The 26,345-nt window shown below is 48.1% G+C and overlaps 1 protein-coding gene across 1 annotated transcript; it reads left to right on the top strand.

Annotated features, from left to right (window-relative positions):
* Positions 1–233: 233 nt before the first annotated feature.
* arhgap28 (Rho GTPase activating protein 28) lies at positions 234–25,512 on the top strand (the record flags this gene model as incomplete). Its single annotated transcript, XM_083661105.1, has 15 exons — positions 234–321; positions 1,743–1,954; positions 3,170–3,236; positions 3,484–3,571; positions 7,488–7,602; positions 8,072–8,210; positions 8,762–8,853; positions 10,699–10,776; positions 14,586–14,739; positions 15,961–16,043; positions 16,758–16,976; positions 18,253–18,378; positions 22,667–22,794; positions 25,013–25,050; positions 25,421–25,512. 15 exons carry the CDS (start codon positions 234–236, stop codon positions 25,510–25,512), a joined length of 1,719 nt encoding a protein of 572 aa, XP_083517231.1.
* Between the last annotated feature and the right edge of the window lie 833 nt (positions 25,513–26,345).

Genomic DNA, 26,345 nt, shown 5'->3' with positions numbered 1-26,345 from the left:
AAGTACAGTCTGAGGATGTGGAAATATATTTAACAATTATGCCAATATCAATTTGATGCTTTGAAGACCAGAAAATATGACATTGCCCGATTGAATGTGACTTCTGGTTTAAACCACGCCCACTTGCGGTCTTCTATCTGAACACAGAGACAGATACTGAGGTCTCTGTACACCTCTACTCTCTCTACAAGATGATGTCATCTCCCCTGACCCCTGACCCCCAGCACGTTACCATGGAAACCTATTGGAGAGAGGTGAGCAGCATAGAGGAGGAGAACGAGGAAGAGGAGGAAGATGAAGAGGGGAGGAACAGTATGGATGGTGAGAAGGACACACACACACACACACACACACACACACACACACACAGACACACACACACACACACACACACACACACACACACACACACACACACACACACACACACACACACTTCTTCTTCATCTCTGGGGCGGCTTTAGCTCAGGAGGTAGAGCGGGTCGGCCAATGACACAAGGGTTGGCGGTTCGATCCCCGCTCCCTCCCAGCTGCTGTCGTTGTGTCCTTGGGCAAGACACTTAACCCTCCTTGCTCCCGATGGTGTGTAGGCACCCTGCGTGGCAGCCTGCCGCCATTGGTGTATGAATGGGTGAATGTAGACTACCTACTGATTGTAAAGCGCTTTGGATAAAAGCGCTATATAAATGCAGACCATTTAGCATTTACCATTTCTCCCATCCCCCTGGATAACTTCCGTAATGTGCAGCTCATGGTCATGTGCAGTAGCGCCCGGTGTTGTATCGAAACGTGTGACCACCGAAATGTGTGTGCGATAATATGAGATTATAGCAGTCTAACTTATTCTAGTTTAGTTTATTGCAGGCCACACTGTACAACATGGGTCTAATAAACATCAGGTTTGATGTGTGTAAACTGTACAATGATGACACCTACTGGATGGCAGGCAAGACGCACGTAAATACACAAGAGCAGTGATTCCCAACCTTGGGGTCGCAAGGTTTTGGTGCTGTGCCTTTTAGACACAAAATGGCAGCTGTGAAAAGGGTCTATAGACCAAATCAGCGGGGATGTTTACATTCACTTGCGGTTACCCCTGGTTCCGGTTACCTCCACACATCATAATGGCGGTGAACGGCACAAACTGACGTGTTGAAGACCAAAACAGACAAAGAAGACAAAAATGGTTCGTTCGTGTTGTGTTGTTGGGTGTCCAGTGACCATAAAGAGCGGGTCAAGATTTGGATTATTCAGAATTCCCTCTGCAAAGGGCAAACATGTGCAAAGAGAACTCTGGATTCGGCGGCACAGGCTTACAGCTACAACATCCGGGTTCCAAGCTGTATCCGAGCGACGTCAGTAGCCTCTGTCTGTAACGTAACGTTAACGAGTCTGCAAAAAAACAGCGAGTTTGACAGTTGTAAACAAACGTTATTAGCTAGCGAACACTACATAAAACAAACACAGAAGAAAGGCTAGATACGTCGGACAAGCATGTTTACCAACCGTTTGAACATTTAAATTGAAAGTAGTTGGCCGAAAACAACGAGAGAGTTTGACAGCATTTATTTGACAACACGCAAATTTAAACCTGCCGCCTTCCCGAAGTGGTACGCGGAAGTAAATGTTGTTTACATGGTGACGTCACGGTGATTTGGTCTATACCGAGCTTGGCCACCATGTTCATGGGGGTTAAATGCAGCTTATTTTTTCAGTGTTTCACTTCCTGGTTTCCCCTGCAGAGGCGGAGCTAGAGGAGGCGTGGCTGACGGAGGCGGGGCTATCCTCCCTAGTAACGGGCTGGCCATCGGGGGAGGGGCCGGCGGAGGCGTTGTTGTCCACGTTGTCACGGCAACAGGCCAACACGGTGAGGAAGAGGCTGGACAACTACAACCAGACACTGAAGAAGAAGAACAAACAGCCAATCAGAGACGTCCGAGATATTTTCACCATGGTGAGACACGCACACACACGCACACACACACACACACACACACACACACACACACACACACACACACACACACACACACACACACACACACACACACACACACACACACACTGCTCCTAGTTTTAGGAAGGTTCCTAGAAGATGGGTCAAATGCAGATGAATTTCCCCATGGGGACAATAAAGGATAACCTAACTTAAATTAACTTAACTTAACTCAACTCAACTCAACTTAACTTAACACACGTGACATCATCTTTGGCAGCTCAGTCTTGGGAGAGGATGCTTGTTGCTCTGGAGTGTTATCTATCTTAAAGCCTTCAGTGTTTCTACCTGTTGATGGGAAAGGATTCAGAAGAGGATTTGTCATACAGGACAGTTCCCTTGACGTCGGCGTGGGAGGAGATCACCATGCTGTGGAGTTTTGGGGGCACCCTAGCCCCAAAGTGACCCTACTACTGTACTGTACTATACTGTATACACTCATGCACTATTAGGGTCACACTCTGGCCCATAAGGCAATAGGGGGGAACGGCTGTCCAAAGCGCTCTCCTACCCGTCTCCCACGTCCGATTGCAGATCCGAAGATATGATTAGCTATCTCTGGTGCAATATATTTATTGTGTACTGTCCCTGCTTCAATAAACAATAAAGATAAAAGACAAAGATTAGTCCTCCTACGGATGCCAGTAATTTAGCAGGCGCTGTTATGATGATATTGCTGCATATGAAACAACCGTTTAAAAGCAGTCTTTGTACAGCCTGCGCTGAATTTACAGCAGGGTGTGTTTGATCTCACTATCATGGTGCACCGCTTGCGAGCAGTCACACGGAGACCGGTGGTGGCTCAGTGATCAAATCATCAAATCCAGCGCACCTGGGAAGCAAAACATGCCATGAAATACTCAAACTCCCAAGGTTCCTGTTGACACTAGGACGCTTCTCCTCTCCTAAATACGGTGTAGCAGATGAGCAGAGGCAGACAGTGCTCACCAAGCTTTGCATCATGTTTTCTCTTTACCTCACATTTATTCAGAGAACATGGGGTTCATTTCCCTCGTTTGATGGTTTGACTGGTGTCTGGCGATGTCTTAATCACGTGAATTAGTTGTGCCTCGTCGACACCAACTACTAATTTCGCATTTGCCGATTTTCTGAAAATTCGGCAAAAATGTGCACACACAAAAATCACTTTTCTGCTCACAAGGGTGTGGTCAGTGTCGCAGTCCGCACTATGTTACAATAGCTTCTGGTGATGAGGAGAATTTTGAGAGCAGAACGCCTGGTAATCATCAGGTGGAGTTGGTGCCAGACAGTGTTCAGACCTGGGATGCTTTCATGACACTGTGCAGTATAGTTTTCACTCCAACAATGTGTTTGTAATGCAGAGCGGAGGTCCTGGTAGAAGCATCACTCCAGCAGTCTCTGAGCGTTTTAGTTGATCTTCCCATTGCTATGATGTCCATCACTCTGGCGTTGAAGTCGCAGAGGAGGAATAGGGGCTCATCTTTTTGAACTTGTCTCCTGAGGAGATGAGGGTGGGGGCGTGTCTTCTGATGAGCTGAGGTTTGGGGGCGTGTCTTCTGAGGAGGTGAGGGTGGGGGCGTGTCTTCTGAGGAGGTGAGGGTGGGGGCATGTCTTCTGAGGAGGTGAGGGCATGTCTTCTATGGAGGTGAGGGTGGGGGCGTGTCTTCTGAGGAGGTGAGGGTGGGGGCGTGTCTTCTGAGGAGGTGAGGGTGGGGGCATGTCTTCTGAGGAGGTGAGGGCATGTCTTCTATGGAGGTGAGGGTGGGGGCGTGTCTTCTGAGGAGGTGAGGGTAGGGGCATGTCTTCTATGGAGGTGAGAGTGGGTGCGTGTCTTCTGAGGAGGTGAGGGTGGGGGCGTGTCTTCTGAGGAGGTGAGGGTAGGGGCATGTCTTCTGAGGAGGTGAGGGTGGGGGCATGTCTTCTGAGGAGGTGAGGGTGGGGGCATGTCTTCTGAGGAGGTGAGGGTGGAGGCGTGTCTTCTGAGGAGGTGAGGGTGGGGGCATGTCTTCTATGGAGGTGAGGGTGGGGGCGTGTCTTCTGAGGAGGTGAGGGTAGGGGCATGTCTTCTATGGAGGTGAGGGTGGGGGCATGTCTTCTATGGAGGTGAGGGTGGGGGCGTGTCTTCTGAGGAGGTGAGGGTGGGGGCGTGTCTTCTATGGAGGTGAGGGCATGTCTTCTGAGGAGGTGAGGGTGGGGGCATGTCTTCTGAGGAGGTGAGGGTGGGGGCATGTCTTCTATGGAGGTGAGGGTGGGGGCGTGTCTTCTGAGGAGGTGAGGGTGGGGGCGTGTCTTCTGAGGAGGTGAGGGTGGGGGCATGTCTTCTATGGAGGTGAGGGTGGGGGCGTGTCTTCTGAGGAGGTGAGGGTGGGGGCGTGTCTTCTATGGAGGTGAGGGCATGTCTTCTGAGGAGGTGAGGGTGGGGGCATGTCTTCTGAGGAGGTGAGGGTGAGGGCGTGTCTTCTGAGTAGGTGAGGGTGGGGGCGTGTCTTCTGAGGAGGTGAGGGTGGGGGCGTGTCTTCTATGGAGGTGAGGGCATGTCTTCTGAGGAGGTGAGGGTGGGGGCATGTCTTCTGAGGAGGTGAGGGTGGGGGCATGTCTTCTGAGGAGGTGAGGGTGGGGGCGTGTCTTCTGAGGAGGTGAGGGTGGGGGCGTGCCTTCTGAGTAGGTGAGGGTGGGGGCATGTCTTCTATGGAGGTGAGGGTGAGGGCGTGTCTTCTGAGTAGGTGAGGGTGGGGGCATGTCTTCTATGGAGGTGAGGGTGGGGGCGTGTCTTCTGAGGAGGTGAGGGTGGGGGCATGTCTTCTGAGGAGGTGAGGGTGGGGGCGTGTCTTCTGAGGAGGTGAGGGTGGGGGCGTGTCTTCTGAGGAGGTGAGGGTGAGGGCGTGTCTTCTGAGGAGGTGAGGGTGGGGGCATGTCTTCTGAGGAGGTGAGGGTGGGGGCGTGTCTTCTGAGGAGGTGAGGGTGGGGGCGTGTCTTCTGAGGAGGTGAGGGTGGGGGCGTGTCTTCTGAGGAGGTGAGGGTGGGGGCGTGTCTTCTGAGGAGGTGAGGGTGGGGGCGTGTCTTCTGAGGAGGTGAGGGTGGGGGCGTGCCTTCTGAGGAGGTGAGGGTGGGGGCGTGTCTTCTGAGGAGGTGAGGGTGGGGGCGTGTCTTCTGCGGAGGTGAGGGCATGTCTTCTATGGAGGTGAGGGTGGGGGCATGTCTTCTGAGGAGGTGAGGGCATGTCTTCTATGGAGGTGAGGGTGGGGGCATGTCTTCTGAGGAGGTGAGGGTAGGGGCGTAGATGCTGAGGATGTTGACTGAGGGAGTCTCTATCGCAGCCAGCAGAGTCTTCTTGATGGCAAAGCCAGCTACGTGCTGACAAGGGTCATGTGATTTTCAACCAAACTATTAACCCATTATATTTAATTATTTATATTTATTGGATGGAATATGTCTCTCTCTCTCTCTCTCTGTCTGTCACTCACACACAGCCCACTGATGACTCGGCCAACAGTCGACCGCCCCCTCTCTCTCACTGCGCTGAGTCGGCACCAAGCGGCCGATACAGCACCACGACCAAAACCATCCACCGCAACACATCTCGAGGTACCTGAAGATGTATTTGGCAATGGACAGTTACACACATCAATCAACATGTTAGTTCCCACTTCAATGTAAATGTGTCAGTTAGCCAAGAGCCTCTGTAGTCCCCGGACGGGCAATCTGGGAACCCATCGGTTAAACAAACAAAAAAACTATTTTTCCCTCTAACCTCTGGGGGCAGCAGCCCCGTTTCAATGTGGTGCAACAGGAACTCAAGAGGCGCGGTCGGCAGTGGAAGAAAATCCCTTTCCGCTCCCTGCAAGCTCTGCCATTGGCTCCAACCGAGCGGCTCTGACCATTTATGGATTTCTTTTCCGCTCCCTGCGTGTCGCTCTCAAATCCCTCCGTCGCTATGAAACAACAATAACAACTCTAGCTCGTTGCTAGTAGCAAGTAGCAACTTGGAAAATGGTAAGTTTTGACTACACACTGCGCTCACGTTCACTTCATTTTGATCGGGTGAAGCGCAGCATGCGTGCTAGTGCTGTTACACCCCTTTTGACGGAGCCTGCCGACAGATTTTCGATGCAAGTCGAAAGTCTGTCTCGAGAGATTACCCACGAGTAAATGACAGTGGAGCGATCTAACGTACGTCCGTGCTGCCGGTGTGGTACAGCCTGCTGTGTTTGCTGTCTGTCACAGGTATTCCCGGCTGCTGCTTGTAATCCATTATTCCATACGGGCGGCCATTGAATTCAAATGAATCATTTATATTCTCTAAAACAGATAAATATCATCAGTGTATATCATGCTAAGCTACATAACAGCTAACTACAGTGAGTGAACCCTGCATGTACTTATTTTCTTCTTCTCCTGTTTGGTTTTACGGTGAGACAGAAGAAGAAGAAGAAGAAGAAGGAGAAGAAGTAAAATAAATTAATAAGTAAATAAAATACAGACATTTCACATGCCCTGTTGTTTCCTCGTTTTCAGGGCGCAGTTCAAACTGATTATGGTTTCTCCTGATGCTATTCAAACTGAAGTTGTCAGGGTGACTTAAACATATTTAAAGCTGGAAATAAAGTCCAGGGTGTAAAATACCGGAATTCTCCTTTAATATAAGCACACGGGCAGTGTTTACCTTCGCTATATGTCTTCCTCATGGAGAGCTCCCATTTCATCCTCTGGCAAAACGCTCCGCTGTGACACGTTTTACATCACAACGGAACTGCAGAGCTCTGCTCCGAGCGCTGTCGATTCAGCTTCCAGGGTGGCTGTTATTGTTTATTTTTATTTTGTAAGTATGCGCACATCCACGGAGAATCACATGGAGAGCCTTAATGACTTGCCGCTGACGGGGGCGGAGTTTCTGCAAACGCGACAAGGATGGATATTTCTCTGTGTGGAAAACATATAGCGAAGGTAAACACTGCCCATCGGCTTATATTAACAACATTATAATGATGCAAAGTGGGTTGATAATCAGCAAAGCCATTCTTTAACCACATACCTTATTTCATGCATTGAACGAAAATCCCCATCCAAACATCCCATTGCCTTTTACACGTCTACAGTACAAACCAGAAGTGCTACGACAACTCCCATGACACCCTGCTACTGCACCATATCATCAAACCCTGTATTATGTTATTGATTTGATTGAGAGACCCCTAGAGGCAGAACATTACATAATTGCACATTTAAGAATGGTGTGTGTGTGTGTGTGTGTGTGTGTGTTTCCAGTTCGACCTACCTTTCCAAGTTTCCCGCCTTTTGAGGATCAACTACCGGAACACCCAAACTCTTCAACACACACACCAATACACGCACACTCTCCAACACACACGTCAATACACGCACACTCTCCAACACACACGTCAACACACGCACACTCTCCAACACACACACCTTCTCCCACACGCACACCCTCTCCCACACACACACCTTCTCCCGCACACGCACACACGGTGTCCATCACCCCGTCGAGGCGAGCTAATTGGCTGGTGCGTGACTCTCCGTACTCGGAAGGCGTGGCTGAACACAGAAGGGGCGGGTCTTGTCAGGACTGTATATGTTTCCATGGAGACGACAGCGACCTGCCGGTGAGTCTGACCTCTGACCCGGCCTCCACCTCCTGAGCTGTTGATTGGTTGAATTACAGATGTGGGCTTTGTGGACACATTGTGAATGGGAATGTATTGCCACTGTGTACGTGCCCTTCGCTCATTGTAACAGTGTGTGTGTGTGTGTGTGTGTGTGTGTGTGTGTATGTGTGTGTACTGTATGTGTGTGTTTGTATGTGTGTGTGTGTGTGTGTGTGTGTGTGTGTGTGTGTACTGTATGTGTGTGTTTGTATGTGTGTGTGTGTGTGTGTGTGTGTGTGTGTGTGTGTGTGTGTGTGTGTGTGTACTGTATGTATGTGTTTGTATGTGTGTGTGTGTACTGTATGTGTGTGTTTGTATGTGTGTGTGTGTATGTGTGTGTGTGTGTGTGTGTGTGTGTGTGTATGTGTGTGTGTGTGTGTGTGTGTGTGTGTGTTGTGTGCAGTTCGTGCTGCTCTCTCCCAGTCAGGGTGTGACATCAGTGGAGGACTTGTCGTCAGCTGATCTGACCCGGCTGGGCTTCATCGGTCACATCGAGCTCTCCACCCTCCTGAACGCTCTGGGCCTCCAAACCAAACGCACCCGCCCGCCGCGCCGCAGGAGCCGGGGTGCGCTTCATTTTTACCTCACAGTTTTAAAGCAGGTTTGAGCTGAACCAGAAACAATACATACTTTGTTTCAGAACTACTTTAAAGTCACAATTAAACTGCATTGTATATACTGCATAATATACAGTATGTATGCAACATTATTATGTACATATTGCCTATATTGTATATACCAACAGTATCGTAAAATAATACTGTATTTCCTCAATTAAAAGCCGGTAATGCCGGGGGCGTGGTCGGAAAACAAAGGAAAAAACAACAGTGGATACCTCTAATCTCCTGGTACCTGCTATATAATGTAAAACAAAAAAGTCACGTCACCTAACCAACCCCAACAGAAGCAGATCAGAACACAAGGAGGCTTAGTAATACAATATTAACAAATACTTCTTCAACTTACTTACTTACTTACTTACTTCAAATACTAGGATTCAGGTAATGTCTCTCTCTCTCTCTCTCTCTGTCCATCTATGTCTCTCTCTCTCTCTCTCTCTCTGTCCATCTATGTCTCTCTCTCTCTCTCTCTCTGTCCATCTATGTCTCTCTGCCAGAAACTGGTGTGTTTGGTGTTCCTCTCACCACTCTATTGGAGAACGACAGGAAGGAATTCCCTGGAGTGAAAGTTCCTGTCGTCTTTAAGAAGGTGAAGGAGGGAAACACTTCTTTCTTTACTGCATTATGTTAGACTGTGACAGTGTAAATTATGAATGCTGTTGTAAGGTTCTGTATCAGGTTTAGTTGTCAGTTTGTGGCAATGTGAATCACTCGCAAGGAAGCGTTCCTTTCACCTTTGTTGGTGTAAACATACAGTTAGTTGTAGTAGTTGTTAAATTTACCGGACTTCATTCTGCAGATTGATATGATTGGACGTGGTCCTCCAGAATCTATTATCAGAAATGTGTCCGTAACGTTCTGTTATTCAAAGTATTCAACAAGGCCGTGTAATAAGCTCTGGCAGAAAGCTGTTCCAGACAGTCTGCTGTCACAGCACCGGTCGCTGGTTATTTCAATGCAGCAGCTGTGAAGTCGGAGCTTCAGAGAACACCCTGAAGGCAGCGCACTGACAGCTGCAGCTCCGCTCCTCCAGACGTTCTTCAGACGTTCTGCGTTCCTCATGGACCACAGGACACATGGTAGATCTTCTAACATGAGTCACAGCAGGGGCGTCATGCAAGCAAACAATCTGAGGGGGCGAACAAGTGTTGCACAAAGTGCACCACCAAAAAAGAATTGGGGGGTTGGAAGCCAGATTTAGAGAAATATCTAATTTTAAATTAACAGACTGAGCAGGTATAACCAAGGCTATTTTCTAAACTGCTCAGCCTCCTGGAAAGATCCATAATCACCAGACTAAGTACATTGTCACTGCTCAGGCTCAATGGACTTAACAAAAAAGGGAGACCACACAAATCTTAAAATTAAATCTGCATGCATTACCATGAAGGAAAAATAGTCTATCACTAAACTTACCCCTTGCATCAACAACCTCTATGTCCTCTTCACTGAAGACAGGGCTGGGAGGACTGTCTATTCTTTTTTTTAAAGAGTGATGATATCTTTCTTTGCATTTTTGATAGAGTGGTGGTAAAAAAATAAAAAAAAATCACTGATACATGTAGTTTTTTTTTTTACCACCACTCTATGGCAGTGAGTCTATCAGGCCACTGCCAACACAATGCATAACACTCACACAGCTCTCATTTACCACCAAATCGATGCTATGCTACCACAAGCTGGCATGATGTGTAAACAACACGAGGGATGCTAACATTACAATGCAGTGCTGCCTGGTACAAGTAGCCAACTAACTTGCTATGCAAACTGTGCCTAACTAACAGCATTTCATTTTCACATGTTTGAAAATGGGATTGATGCACTATACTGACCAGTTAAGCAGAAAAACACTGCTGTCAGCTCTGTGCTGTGATGTGTGGGTGGCTGGCTGGGTGGCTTTGCTAGGTAGCACTGGAAGCGCCTATAGTGAGAAAGCCAGATGGACGACCCCACACGTCCTTTGGGAGAAACCATTATCAGCAGGAGGAGGGGTGTGTGTTTTTTGGTTAGGTTTGATCTATGACATATTTAGACATAGCCTATATGTTTGACTCTTTATATAAATGATCATAACTACATGTTATAAAATCCATAGTAATGAAATGATATTATGAGAGAAAAAAAACATCTCTCAATGCCCCCCCAGTTACAATGGGCATGACGCTTCTGAATCACAGGACACATGGTCAGAGGGATCCCTATACCTGCTGAAGGCAGGTAAAGGGATGGCGGAAGTCTGCGCTCTATGAGTGCACCTCTAGTTTCGTCTGCTTGGAAACAAAATCTCACCTTTTGTTATTTTGTTCTTTTTTCTGTGAAGATTCTGCTGTGGAACACGCCTAAAGAAGCATTCTCTCTCTCTCTCTCTCTCTCTCTCTCTCTCTCTCTCTCTCTCTCTCTCTCCCTCTGTGTGTGTGTGTGTGTGTGTGTGTAGTTGTTGTGTATATTAGAGCAGACCGGTCTGCAGACTGAGGGGATCCTCAGAGTTCCAGGATCAGCTGCTAGACTGAAGGTATACACACACACACACACACACACACACACGCACGCACGCACGCACGCACACGCACACACACACACGCACGCACGCACGCACACGCACACACACACACACGCACGCACGCACGCACGCACACGCACACACACACACACACACACACACACACACACACACACACACGCATTGCACACACCATCATCATCATCATCAGCAGTCACTTGTGGTCAAGACTGTCCTCTTTCTTGGTCCTTGTGGGTCTTCAGGCAGGCGAGGAGGCCGATCCTGGAGCCACATGGGGTGAGTGGTGGTGTGGTCGTGGGCCTTCTTGGTGGTTGGCTCTCTCCTTTTTCAGTCTGCGCTTGTCTTCTGCAGCACGGTGGAGGTGGTGGTTATATAGTACAGTACTGTCACACACACGTTTTCTCCAGGACGCTCTGTTGCGGTGATCTCCCAGGTGTTCAGGCAGTGGCGTGCCGTCCATTAGGCGAACTAGGCAAATGCTAGGGGCGCTTGAGCCGTTAGGGGCGCCAGAGAGGGTAAAAAAAAAAAAAAAAAAAATCTTTTTTTTTTTACAAATACTTTTTCATGATAATAGGCCTACTATTATTTTACAATAGTAGACAAAAAATAAGCAGAACAACGTCTTAAGTCTTTAAATAATAGTGAAATCATTTTTCTAATTCTGGCTTTCTGGCTGCCTGGGCTGCAGCACTTTCACCATGGTCCCTAATCCATACCTGCGCGGCCGCGCCCCCTTCTACCTGCTCGGAGCTTTTTCCCAGAGTGGGGGAAGGGAGCTGGAAGGTGGGTGCTGAGGGTGCTGCAGCACCCCCTGGTGGCAAGAAATGGGATTTTCGAAATTGTTGGATTTGGCTGTCTTGTGTTTATACCACCAACAAGATGCATTAAAAAACAGTTTGTGCTTCCCAGCTCTAATCTTATTTCATATGCTCTCTCTTCAAAAGTGTTTGATTTTCATAATAATCTGGTTTTCCATAATAATAATAATAAGTTCAGTGTTTATGCCTGTGTTGCTGTCTGTTGTAGTGTAAAACGACTAAAGGGAGAGCAGGTGCTTACATGAAAGTGAGTGAGAAAAGGAGAAGATACTGAATAATAACATCACAACAGTATAATTCTAATGTTAATTTAAAATTAAATATTCTTCTAAATATGGATGAAAGTCCAAAAAACGTGAAATTTTCTTCGCCGCTGCCCTCGCGGGCAGCACCGAGAGTCCCTTCCTTACAGCACCCCCTACCTAAAAGTACTTCCAGCACCACTGGGGGAGGGCGATTCTGAACCTGCACTGCAGTGGTGGAATTAGCTGTGATATAATTTTTATTATATTTTCTTTGGGGGAGGGGGGAGGGGGGGCACCAGCAAAAATCTTGCCTAGGGCACCAACTTGGTCAGGCACGCCACTGTGTTCAGGTCTATGTGGCACTTTTTGACGTTTGTTTTAATGCTGTCCTTACAGCTTTTCTTTGGATCTTCTGGGGCACGTTTTCCTATGAGTAGCTGCAATGGAGGAGAGCCTGGACCCTCTCGGGGGGCCCGGCTCATTTAAAGTCTAATGCACTTTGAGAGCAAAATGAAGAGGCCAGATCTCTGAAGAACTATATCACATCACTCAATACATGTCTTTTGTAATCCCCTTTTCTTAAGACGCTTCAACCCCATCTCTCTCATCTATCCTCATTTATCCTCATCTCATTTATCTCTTGATCCATCCTTCTATACCAGTGCTTCTCAATGTGGGGCCAGGGCGTCCCCAGAAAATGTAAGAAAAGACCTGGGGGTCTCTGGGGGTCTGCAGAAAAGTGTTGAACTTCAAAACATGACTTCATTACACAAAGATAACACAATTAGAGACTGTAGAAGAATGACTATTTTGATCATAGTTTCACTCTTATCTCTCGATCAACAATACAGGATCTCTGGACAAAATCACAACTAACAAGACCAAGACAACATATTCCCAGATTTGGGTCTGTATCATCAAATGGGGGTCTGCAGTGTCCTTATTGTGGAGTAAATGAGGGGTCCTTGATATGACCCCTAACACTTAAAAGACCCAAACACATGCATGACCAAACAGTAAGAAGAGAAAAAAAACTGTTCATGCTGGATTTTCCCAGTTTAAAAAGTGTGTGTGTGTGTGTGTGTGTGTGTGTGTGTGTGTGTGCGTGTGTGTGCGTGTGCGTGCGTGCGCGCGCGCGCGCGTGCGTGCGTGCGTGCGTGCGTGCGTGCGTGCGTGCGTGCGTGCGTGCGTGCGTGTGTGTGTGTGTGTGGCGGGGGGTGAGACAGAATCAGGATTTTGGAAATGACACCTATGAGTAGGTGGGACTATAGGACTTGTTTTGGCAGGTGAGAGTCAGGCATATAGGGATGACATGGCCAGTCCATCTGAGCTGGTGTTGGGCGATTGATGGTGGAGATGTTGCCTTCTTCCAGGACACATGGCTCTGAGCTGTTTTTTTTGTATTATTTTTTGGGGCATTTTGCCTTTATTAGATAGGACAGCAGGCAGACAGGAAAGGTGGGGAGAGAGAGAGAGGATGACATGCGGCAAAGGACCATGAGTCGGATTCGAACCCAGGTCAGCCGTGCGAAAGACCGAGCCTCCGTGGTACACGTGCTACCAGGTTAGCCACCAGGACACACACCTCTGAGCTGGTGTTGGGCGATGGTGGCAGTGATGGTGGCAGTGATGGTGGCAGTGATGGTGGGGATGTTGGCTTCTCTGGCGTTGGTGCGTCGATCTTCCCAGCTGATGCACGCGCACACACACACACACACACACACACACACACACACACACACACACACACACACACACACACACACACACACACACACACACACACACACACACACACACACACACACACACCCCTGAGATAACACTATATGGATAGCTCAATCCAGGCTCCACTACTGGGACTCTTTGGGTCTCCTAAATGGGCATGGTCAGCTCTCTTCTTGAAGTGCGGTGCTGACCTGTAGCAAGCTAACTTGAGCTAGAGATCGCGAGTTCCCCAAACTGCCTCAACACCACATATAAAGACAAAACGGCCTCTTCGCTGAAAAAAGCTTTCCAACCACAGATTTAGCTACTACATCTGTGAACTTCACACAAAGCTTTAGCTAATCGCTACCTAACGTTAGCTCATGTTGCCAAATCTCGTGAGAGTGTGTCACTGAGACAGAGCCAGGTCTCCAAAAAGTTAATTTTCTCCTGATCTGTCTGTCTGAAAAATGCCATTTTAGTGTCAGACAGGGTGTGAATTTCATCATTTTCACTTTCTTTAGGGCACAAGGCCACATGCCAGGGCCCAAAGACAACTGCTCTCTGGTCAAACCCACATGACGTGACGCACATACAGTAGTGGGTGACGGCGCGAGGCACATTTGTGGGCCAATCAGAGGGCATTCCCCGACAATTCACATGAACGCGCATTGCTACGACCAGCGTAGGTAAGACCAGACGTAAGCCGTGTTGGTGCAACAGGCGTAAATCCACTCTAAAGACTGGTCTTAACTAAGACCGACGTAGGAGTTACGACCAGGCATAGTTAAGACCAGTTGGTGCAACTGGCCCCTGGAGTGTAATGTCTCTGGATTAACTGTAGTCAAACTAGAGATTAACTACAGTTTAAACGCCCATTATGTAACCCAAAATGTGACTAATCTCCCCCTCTCTGTCTGTCTCTCTAACCCTCTGTCTCTCTCTTCCTCTCTCTCTCTTTCTCTCTCTGACCTGTCTGTCTCTCTGTCTCTCTTCCTCTCTCTCTCTCTCTGACCTGTCTGTCTCTCAGTACCTGCGTGGAGAGTTAGACAGGTGTTCCCGGGGGTTCGACTGGTCGACAGTGAGACAGGTGGACGCCGCCGGCCTGCTGAAGCTTTTCATCAGAGAGCTGCCCACGCCGCTGCTCACACACACACAGCAGTCTGCCTACTACGCTGTGCTGGGTACACACACACACACACACACACACCCACACACACACACACACATGCCGATTCGAGTTGTGTAGGATAAAGCCCAATTTATGCTTTGTCTGCCGATACTTTTGAAACGGTTGCCGACAGAAATGAGGACTTGAGTCGAAGTGTCGACGAGAGGTGTCTGCTACCTGGTGAAATGTCTAGTGTCGCTGACTACGTCATAGTATCGCGCAAGTCTGATTGGCTCTATAGACGGCATGTGCTTGACTTCCTTGTTTTGGTTTTCACTCGATTGAAATGAATGAACGTGTCCCCACTATTTTGATCAGCCTGTCCTTGATGTATGACTTCATGAAAATCACAAACAACACTGTGACAAATTTCCCAGAGAGAGAGGAGGTGAGTTGTGTGGTTGTGTGTTGTTTATATGCGGCTGCAGTCAAGTACGTTACATCTTGCCTCAGAGGCTCAGAGGTGGTTTCACTGTGCATTCCATTCCCTCTCTTCTCTTGGCTGTCTGCACTTATAGCGTTCGAGTGTCGCGTGACCGTTGAACCGAGGCGAACGTTCACTGAAGTTAAATGCAACACCATGAGCGACACTTTCTTTTTCGTCTGCGACCATGTGCTGAGCGACACTTTCTAATAAGTATAAATTAAGCTTAACTAGTCACCACGAACAGGCGGCGATGCCATATTGCATCAACGTTTTGGTTTATGTACTATGTAAGTTTTTAACATTAGTCACCTTGTGTTATCAGGCTCTAGCTAGCTAACGTTAGCTACACGGAAGATCTTTTTGGTCCACATGTATCCGGTAAACATGTTCCGGTTCCTGCCATTGTGCAGTGGTTTACGTCTCCAGCGGTGGAAACAGCTCCAGACTAATCTATACTAAGGTCACGCTATATGAGAAGACATTTAAAGGCCTGTACCTTCATCTGTGTCTGAAATAAACTGTTGTTTATAAGTAGGGAAATTGTGTTATCAGGAACTATTTTTATTTGAGAAAACAATTTGTAGTTGTTTATTTCTTACTCCTTCCATTTCTCCAAATCAACTACAACTCTCTGAATAGCCCTCTCTCTCTCTCTCTCTCTCTGTGTGTGTGTCTCTCTCTCTGTGTGTGTGTGTCTCTCTCTCTCTGTCTCTCTGTCTCTATCTCTCTGTGTGTGTCTCTCTCTCTCTCTCTCTCTCTCTCTCTCTCTCTCTCTCTCTCTCTCTCTCTCCGTCTCTGTCTCTGCAGATATTCCCTCTCTCGTCCATCAGGTCCAGGCTCTTCAGCTGTTGACGCTGCTGCTACCAGAGGCTAACAGAGACACACTGAGGGTATAACACACACACACACACACACACACACACACACACACACACACACACACACACACACACACACACACACACACACACACACACACAAACACACAGTCACACACACACACACACACACACACACACAAACACACACAGTCACGCGTGCGTGTGCACACACACACCCACCCACACACACACACACAAACACACACACACACACACACAGTCACGCGCGCACGCGTGTGTGTGCACACACACACACACACACACACACACACACATGAATGATGTATTTATGTCCACATAAATACAAGTATGCAAATGACATAAACACTAATAATGCAATCAGATATTGGGAGTCAGTCAGTTACACAAGTGCCCAAACGGCAACCACAATAATGCATACAGTACACATAGGATAACAACACACACACAGGATGATGACACATAGGATAACAACACACAGGATGATGACAATGGCAGGTAGACAGACACAGTTATACTATAAGACAAGATAAGGGTCAGTATCCACTTCATGAGTACAAAAAGCAGCGCCTTCTCCATATCTGTGATACAGGCGCTTGGCAGGTATACACCGAGTGCTCATGTTCGTAGCACCGTAAAAATACTTTTCGTATATCCTAAGAACATTTTATGAGAATACATTGTACACACACAACTAAGTGTTTCTGCTGAGCTGTCTGTCTGTCTGTCTGTTTGTCTCTCCAGGCCCTGCTGGTCTTCCTGTCTCAGGTGGTCTCTCATCAGGACCAGAACAGGATGTCTCTGCTGAATGTCTCCATGGTGATGGCCCCCAACCTCTTCACCTGTCGCCGCCGCGGCAACAAGCAGAGCTCCGTCGCCCGGCAACCGGACGAGATGGAGGAGGCGGTGGGCGGAGCAAAGCTGGTCCGACTGATGATAACACACCAGGAGCTGCTGTGGACCGTGAGACACACACATGCACGCACGCACACACACACGCACGCACACACACACACACACACACACGCACGCACGCACGCACACACACACACACACACACACACACCCATGTGTCCGTTCCGTTGAAGTTAACATGAACAACAAAGTGGGGGGACATTTGACTGATGCAGCTGCTTCGGTTGTTTTCTCAAACCAAATGCCAGCACAGTACACCACTCTTTACATTTCCTTCTTCAGTCTGACATCGCCTCCTCTCTAACCGGTTTCCCTGGGATTTTTCCCTAACCAATCAGTAGAGACCAACAACGTATCTGTCCCAGTCTAGTCCAGTGGAGAACGCAAAAACATCTCCCCTTTGAATAAATGCCTTCAAAGCAGAGTGCTGTTCGTATTTCAGTGGTATTTTTAATCCATTTCAAACAGCCTCGAAGTGATTGTTGTTACTCCTCGGCACACTTGACAATCGCTTGACAACGGCTTTAGTTAGACATTTTTTTCAACTGATGAAATTCCTGTTGCATGTCACAATGCCAGACCAACAAAGATGTGGACCCAGGGGGCACGGTGGCTCAGTGGTAGAGCTGTCGCCTCACAGCTAGAAGGTCCTGGGTTCGATTCCCACCTGGGACGCTGTGAGCGCTGAAGGAGTGCGTGCCCGTCCGCATGTCCTCGAGTGCCCACCGCCCGGGAGGGGGCGTCAAAAGGGCCTTTCTGTGTGGAGTTTGCATGTTCTCCCCGTGCCTCCCGGGGGTTTCCTTCATATAGGAACCCCACACCAAAACATGCAATATCCTGCTCGCTGAAGTGGTGCCTCCTCTGGTCGTTCGGGGCGCCTGTTCGGAGGGAGGGGAACTCGTTGGAATAGCGTGATCCTCCCACGTGCTATGTCCTACCGGTGAAGCTTCCCCTGTCAGGTGAAAAGAAGCGGCTGGCTAACTGCCCGTGTCTTGGAGGAAGCATGGAGCCAGTTTCGGCTCTCCCCAGATCGGCAGAGGGTGGCGCAGCAACCAGGATAAATAAATTAAAATGAGCACTAATGGGGGATAAAAATGGAATAAAAAATCGGGAAAAAAAAAAGATGTGGACCCAGGCAGCACTGAACGAGATGTTTGAGATTTGTCTGGAAGATGCTCTGATTGGAGAGATGGGGGAGGAGCTTGGTGAAACATGACAGGACTTCTCAGGAGGGAGGAGCCATGTCAGAGTCCTGTCTCCAGACTTTGTCTGCTGACATCACTCCCTGTCAGTCTGCTGACATCACGTCCTGCTTCCTGTCCAGGTGCCCAGCTTCCTGCTGTCCCAGGTCAGACAGATGAACCAGAGCGCCTGTCAGAGAGAAACCGCACTGATGAAGACCAAGAGACGACTGCTGAGGAGGAAGAACGACAAGAACGACAACAACCAGGTGAGAGAGAGATAGACAGAAGAGAGAGACAGAGACACACACAGAAGAGAGAGACAGAGACACACATTAAGAAAAAATCAGCAGGTAGCAGAGCATTTTCTTACCGTGCTCCACACCTCTGGAACCAGCTTCCTCTGTCAGTTAGGGAAGCTGGCTCCATTGAAATCTTCAAAACTAGACTCAAAACCCATTTATTCTCCCAATCATTTGGTTGTGCTTGATGGTTATGTTTGATGATGTCATTCTCTAGAAATATTTATTAGCTCTTGAGTACATACAATCCTGAATTGCTGAGCGGGCTGTCTCAAGCCAGCAATATCAGTATAAACTTAGACTTTACCTAATTTAAATAATATGGCATCAGTCGACCCAGTAGCCTAGATAGAAAATCAAATAGTTGGTGAATAAACTTAGTCCTGAACTGCTGAGCGGGCTATCTCAAGCCAGCAGTATCAGTATAAATTTAGACTGGACCTAATTTAATAATATGGCATCAGCCGATCCAGTAGCTCAGATATAAAATCAAATAGCTGGTGAATAAACTTAGTCCTGAACTGCTGAGCGGGCTATCTCAAGCCAGCAGTATCAGTATAAACTTAGACTTGACCTAATTTAATTTAATAATATGGCATCAGCCGATCCAATAGCTCAGATATAAATTCAAATAGCTGGTGAATAAACTTAGTCCTGAACTGCTGAGCGGGCTATCACAAGCCAGCAGTATCAATATAAACTTAGACTTGACCTAATTTAATAATATGGCATCAGCCGATCCAGTAGCTCGGATATAATATCAAATAGCTGATGAATAAACTTAGTCCTGAACTGCTGAGCGGGCTATCTCAAGCCAGCAGTATCAGTATAAACTTAGACTTGACCTAATTTAATAATATGGCATCAGCCGACCCAGTAGCTCAGATATAAAATCAAATAGCTGGTGAATAAACTTAGTCCTGAACTGCTGAGCGGGCTATCTCAAGCCAGCAGTATCAGTATAAACTTAGACCTAGACTACCTAGACCTGAATTAGCAGTATAATATTAGTTATCCTAAATAATCCTAATAAATTTTGATTTGACCTAATTTTTATTGCTGTCTATAGAGTTAGTTCCACCTCTGCGCAGATTCCCCCGCTCTCTTCTCTCTCTCCCCCTCAGGTGTCCTCATTGGCCTGACGTACACCCCACCGCTGCAGCCCTAGGTCCGGCCGTCATCGTCCTAGCCACCTGTCGTCATTCTAGGCCATCTACCCACTACTCCTTCTACTGTCTGACACCCCGGGCTCATCACCATCACCGACTCCTATCCTCATCATCCTGGTCACCTGCTTGCCTAAGGGAAGGGGGGGGCGCCCCCCCAGCCCCCCCCCCCGCCGCCTCATCATCACCTCCAACTCCTATCCTCCCCTCCTCTTAATCATCACCTCCGACTCCTATCCTCCCCTCCCCTCCTCTTAATCCATGTCACCAACGCGGACTCATGGATTCCTCAGATCATCCTCATGGAACTCCCAATCTTGTTACCCTTTTTGTCACCTAGCTAATTAACTAGTATTCTCTAAACCTACGAACACTTAAAGACTGCATTTTCTATTTCTTTTTGGACTCTACTTTTTAGATTTTCAACTCCCTTCCCTGATCTTAGGATAATTTAAAAATTACATTTTTATATCCCTTCTGTTGGACTCTTTTTTACATTTTCAATTTTCTGTTCTCTTGTACATTTTATTTCCATAATAAACCATTCACAGAGTTTCATTATCGGAAACTCTGTGCATGGTTTAGCCCGGCATCTCTCGGCCTGTCTCGGAGGGGAGTCCCCAGATGGGGGTCCGCTGCTGTGGCCTGGTGGGTGGGCCCGTCCCCCGCGTGGCCTGCTCTCACGCTCTCAGTCACTATGCTGGTGGCTGGGGGCTGGGGGGGCGGGTCGCGTGGGGGCTGGGTCCGCCTGGGCCGCAGCAATTGGCCCCTAGCACAACGACCTCACAAGGTTCCTCCTCAGCCAAGTCACTGGGGCAATCCATGCGGCGATCCATATGGTGGAAAGGTTTTCTTGCGTTCACTGGGGGTGAGGGGGTGCCGCTGTGTCCCGGCCTGGCCTTCCCTCCCACGCCATATGTGGGCGGGGGCCGGGTCGGGGGGCATCGGTGCTCTTCATCACTGGTCGAGGGCTGCCGGTTGGTTTAGAACAGCTTAGGTAGGCGATAGATTAGCTACAGCCTAAGGCTGACCTGTTAGTGTTCAGGCTAAAATCAGACTAGAGCAGGGTAGGATAGGCCAGATTAGGCTGTAGATTAGCTAGATACTATGTCCCAGTTAGCTCTGGTTAATGCTTAGAGTAGTCAGTTGTCTGATCTTCTCCCCCCCCCCTCTCTTTCCCCCTTTCCCCGCTTCTTCCCTTCTTCCCCCTTCTTGTTCTCCTCTCTTTCCATGCTCTTTCCTCCCCCACATCCCACCGCCCCCCCCCTCCCTTCTCCTGCTCTCTCCTCATTCTCCCCCCCCTCTGCTCCTTCTCCTCTTCTCCCCTATTTTCCTGAATCCCTGCCACTTCCTGCTCTCCCTTCTCTCACATTCCCCCTGCTCTCCTTCCCCTGCACCCTCCCACCTCTCCTTCTCTGCCTCTCTGTCCTCCTCCCTCTCTCACATTCCCCCTGCTCTCCTTCCCCTGCACCCTCCCACCTCTCCTTCTCTGTCCTCTCCTCCTCCACATTTCCCATTTTCCCCCCACCCTCGCCCTAATCCGGGCCCGTATCCTACTCCCTCCCTCCACCCTAGACCCTACCTCTACTCTCTGTCCTCCCCCCTCTCTCACATTCCCCCTGCTCTTCTTCCCCTGCTCTCCTTCCCCTGCACCTCTACTCTCTGTCCTCCCCCCTCTCTCACATTCCCCCTGCTCTCCTTCCCCTGCACCCTCCCACCTCTCCTTCTCTGTTCTCTCCTCCTCCACATTTCCCATTTTCTCCCCACCCTCGCCTCCCATTTTCTCCCTCCCCTGCACCCTCATCTCTCCTCCCCTGTTCTCTCCTCCCCTCCCCCAACCCTAGACCCTACCCCTACCCTGGCTCTCCCTCCCCTGCACCCTCATCTCTCCTCCCCTGTTCTCTCCTCCTCCACATTTCCTATTTTCTCCCCACCTCCCCCCTCTCCTCCCTCCCTCCCTCCACCCTAGACCCTACCTCTACTCTACCTCCCCTGTACCCTTCCACCTCTCCTTCTCTGTTCTCTCCTCCTCTCTGTCCTCTCCCCTCTCTCACATTCCCACTGCTCTCCTTCCCCTGCGCCCTCCCACCTCTCCACATTTCCTATTTTCTCCCCACCTCCCCCCTCTCCTCCCTCCTCCCTCTCCCTCCCTCCTCCACTCTCCTGCTTTCTTCAAATGTTCAAATGTTATCTTTATTCTGTATATTCTTGTTACTGTGTGTTAGCTAGAATCAGCTAGACATACTTTCTGTGAAGCCCTCTGAGACATGCTTGTGAATTAGGGCTATATAAATAAACTTGACTTGACTTGACTTGACACACACAGAAGAGAGAGAGAAGAGAGAGACGTGAGTGCGAGGAGAGAGACAGGTAGAGAGAGAGAGAGGTGAAAGAGAAAGACAGAGAGAGCGAGAATGGGGAGACAGTGGGTAGCTAAAGTAATATATTAAAGTAACTAGTAACGTATGTAATTACTTTAGACATTTTAAAGGAGTAATCAGTAATAAGTAGTTACATTTCCTGAGGAGAGGAGAGACAGATAAAGAGAGAGGAGAGAGAGAGAGAGATGTGAGAGACAGAGAGAGAAGAGAGGAGAGAGAGAGGACTGCTGAGTAGGAAGGACAACAAGAACAAGTACAGGTGATGTAGTGGGTAGCTAAAGTATATTAAAGTAACTAGTAACGTATCTAATTACTTTTTTTTTTACTTTTTAAAGGAGTAATCAGTAATAAGTAGTTACATTTCCTGAGGAGAGGAGAGACAGATAAAGAGAGAGGAGAGAGAGAGAGAGATGTGAGAGACAGAGAGAGAAGAGAGGAGAGAGAGAGGACTGCTGAGTAGGAAGGACAACAAGAACAAGTACAGGTGATGTAGTGGGTAGCTAAAGTATATTAAAGTAACTAGTAACGTATCTAATTACTTTTTTTTTTACTTTTTAAAGGAGTAATCCGTAATAAGTAATTACATTTCCTGAGGAACTTGCACAACACTGATTCAGAATGTTACAGTGCATCACATCATTTGAACCCATTTGAACCCAGCCAATGTGTGTGTGTGTGTGTGTGTGTGTGTGTGTGTGTGTGTGTCAGGTCACACAGCTGTGTGAAGGAGTGATCAGAGTGCACGCCCCGCTGCACACCAAAGTTTCCATGGCGATACAGCTTGACGGACAGACGAGGGCCAGTGACGTCTCCGCCCGCTTCCAGTCCCAGAATAGGTCCGCGCACACACACACACACACACACACACACACACACACACACACACACACGCGCACACACACACAATAAAAAAAAGTGTTACCCAGGAAAGCAGCAGCGGTCAAGCCGTTCAGTTTCTCCACGGCAGTGGGGTTTCTCTTCCCCCCTCCCTTCCAGCAGTTTGCTCACACCACACGGCTGCCCAGCACCCAGCATCAGCCCAACCAAAACAAAATGGAAACTTCCGGTTACAACTTTCAGAATAATGTAATTTAAAGTGATCATCCGGAAGATTTTCATGTAAATAAATGTCTGTAAAGTCACTATATATCCTCAACTGAGTTAACACAATGGTGATTGGGCCTAGGGCAATTGATGAAAGCTGTTGCATCTCTCTGTATTTTAACATTTATGAGCTTGTGTCTGTGGCAACACTTTCCCCGCCCCCCTAACTAAAAACAAAACAGAAAGATATCACAAGCGGCGCACATTTCTTGACATGTTTCCCATCACCTAGCACCCGCCAGAGAGGGTAGGGCAGAGTAGAGACAAGTTGCTGTTGTTTCCGCGTTTTTATGATCCCATTTGGGCAGAACACACCCTGTACCCGCCTATGCAGCAATCAAGCGCCGGGATTGGCCAGGAGTGAGCCTTTTGTTCCCTTGACAGCTCAAATCTCTCTCTCTCTCACACACACACACACACACACACACACACACACACACACACACACACACACACACACACACACACACACACACACACACACACACACACACACACACACTCTGTGCCCAGCTGCCCACGTGTCATAGCGATCTCCAGTGGGATCCATAATAACGCACCGCTGAACCAACTTCTTCTTTTGAGTTGTGTGGCGGTTGACATCCAAGTGTTGCATTACCGCCCCCACTGGCCAACTTGAATGCATTAAGGAGAGAGAAAAAAACCTTCACGTCACATAGCACGAGCCATGTAAAAACTGCATCGGCACGCAACACATGGCACGTGGATCGGCAAGATCAGAATCAGAATCAGAATCAGAAAGACTTTAATGATCCCCGGGGGGAAATTGGGACAAGTTACAGTTGCTCGTTCACATAACACAGATAGCATAAAATAAAATAAAATAAAATACACAGTAGTAATGCGATAGTAAAATAAGCAGAATGAGAAGAAGAAAGAACACAACATAGCATGGAATAAACAGTATAACAGTATAAACAGTAAACAGTATTAAATGCAATAGGAGCAAAAAAAGTGGAGTACGTCTAAGTAAGCAATACGTAGAGTAAGTATACCTTACGTGCCAATTGTCATTATTGCACACTGAACTTATATTATTATTCGGCCTGCCCCATACGTTACACGTGGCTCAGCCATGCACTTTTCCAGTTAGCCTATCTTTATTGCACACTGAAGTTATATTATTCGGCTTGCCCTATACGTTACACGTGGCTCAGCCAGGCACTTTTCCAGTTAGCCTATCGGCTGGCTCAGTCTCAGGGAGACTGAGCGTCTCCGAGGTGCTCTTTTAAGAGAGGCATTAAATAGACCAATGGCCACAGGCAGGAATGATTTCCTGTGCCTCTCCATGTTGCATCTAGGTGGAATCAGTCTCTCACTGAATGTACTCCTGTGTTTGACTAGCACGCCGTGGAGTGGGTGCGAGTCATTGCTCATGATGGAGCGTAGCCTGGATAACGTTCTCTTCTCTGACACCGCAGTCAGAGAGCCCAGGTCCAGCCCCACAATGTCCCTGGCTTTACGGATCAATTTGTTAAGTCTGTTGGCATCCGCTGCCTTCAGCCTGCTGCCCCAGCACACAATAGCATAGAGGAAGGCACTAGCCACTACCGACTCATAGAACATCCTCAGCATGGTCCGGCAGACGTTGAAGGACATCAGCCGTCTCAGAAAGTAGAGACGGCTTTGCCCCTTCTTGTAGAGTGCATCAGAGTTCTTAGCCCAGTCTAGTTTATTGATCGGCCCCACCCATAGTAATAAGACTGTTTTATGTGTATCCAGTTGAAGATCATTCAGTTCATGATGAAAGCAACAGAAATAATGAAGTCAATGCAGAAATATCCGATTTTTGATTCGAGAATTGTCCAAATTTTAGGTTTTCACTGTAGACATAAAAACCATCAAAATATTTAATATAGAAGCATATACAGTAGGTATTATTTATTAAATATGTGTATTTGTGTCTCTCTCTCTCTCTCTCTCCAGCAGTCCCAGTCACTGTTTATATGAAGTGGGAGGAAACATCGGTGAGTCTGTCACTGTATATGGATTATGCAACAGCTTCTCATTCCCAGTGCGTCACAATCCACACATTAGTCCCGCCCCCTGGCATCATTATAAGCGTACCTTTCACATCATGTTTGGATGCGCACGTTCCTCCAGCACAGAAACCTGCTCTTCCATCCTTTATGCGAGCCGGGCTTTCTTATTGGTTATTGGGCCTCGGTCGCCAATCGCTGCTAACATTTCGCGAGAACCACGGCTCGAATCGCTGTTGGGTTTATAATAATTAATGCAGATAGCGCCAACTATTATTATTCTTACTATTTCTGTTCACCTCAGATTGTCAGGTCGCATTTCATCAAGTATTTCTCTGTGTGTCTGTGTGTCTCTCAGGAGAGCGTCGCCTCCATCCAGACTGTGTGTTGTTGGAGGTTTATCATGTTAATCCTCAGTGTGACTGGGTGCTGAAACCCACACACACCTGACACGCACACATACACGCACACACACACATACACACACCTGAGACGCACACACGCACACGCACGCACGCACACACACAGACACACAGACACACACACACACACACACACAAGCACACACACCTGACACGCACGCACACACGCACAAGCACACACACACACACTCTCGCACGCACACACACACAAGCACAAACACACACACACACACACACACACACACACACGCACGCACATGCACACACACACACACACACACACACACAGACACACACGCACGCACACACACACACACACACACTTTGACACACACACACGCACACGCACACTCAGGCACACGCACGCGCACGCACACACACACACACACACACACACACACACACACACACACACACACACACACACGCACACACGAACAGCACCATTTGGTGGTCAGAAATGAGTACTGCAATCAGAATCTATCTGACCTGGACAAAGTTATGACAGACAAGACAGACAGACAGACAAAATGTGGAAAAACAAAGAGGAAGAGGAAGAGTGGAGCGACTTCTTCGTCCTGAAAGACTTTTATTCTGAAAGCTTCAGAGGGAAATGATGTGCTGCTGCTGCTGCTGGTTTCCAGGGGAACAACATGCAGGACGGACCGGACCTATCACCCAGCCATCACAACAGAGAGGAGGAACCAAGCTGCGTTCTAGTTCGAGGAAAAAGGATTATCAGGTTGGACCATTTGGTCCATTATAAATATGTAAGGTCACTTTGTATTTTACTTTCTTATACTGTACATTGTTGCATGTTGTTTGTACCCTGTATGTTTAGCATGATGCTGCTTTCTTGAT

This window comes from Poromitra crassiceps (genome assembly GCF_964638095.1).
Source record: "Poromitra crassiceps genome assembly, chromosome: 2".
Classification (NCBI taxonomy): domain Eukaryota; kingdom Metazoa; phylum Chordata; class Actinopteri; order Beryciformes; family Melamphaidae; genus Poromitra; species Poromitra crassiceps.
The sequence above is the reverse complement of the archived record's forward strand: the minus strand, read 5'-3'. Positions and strand labels throughout refer to the sequence as shown.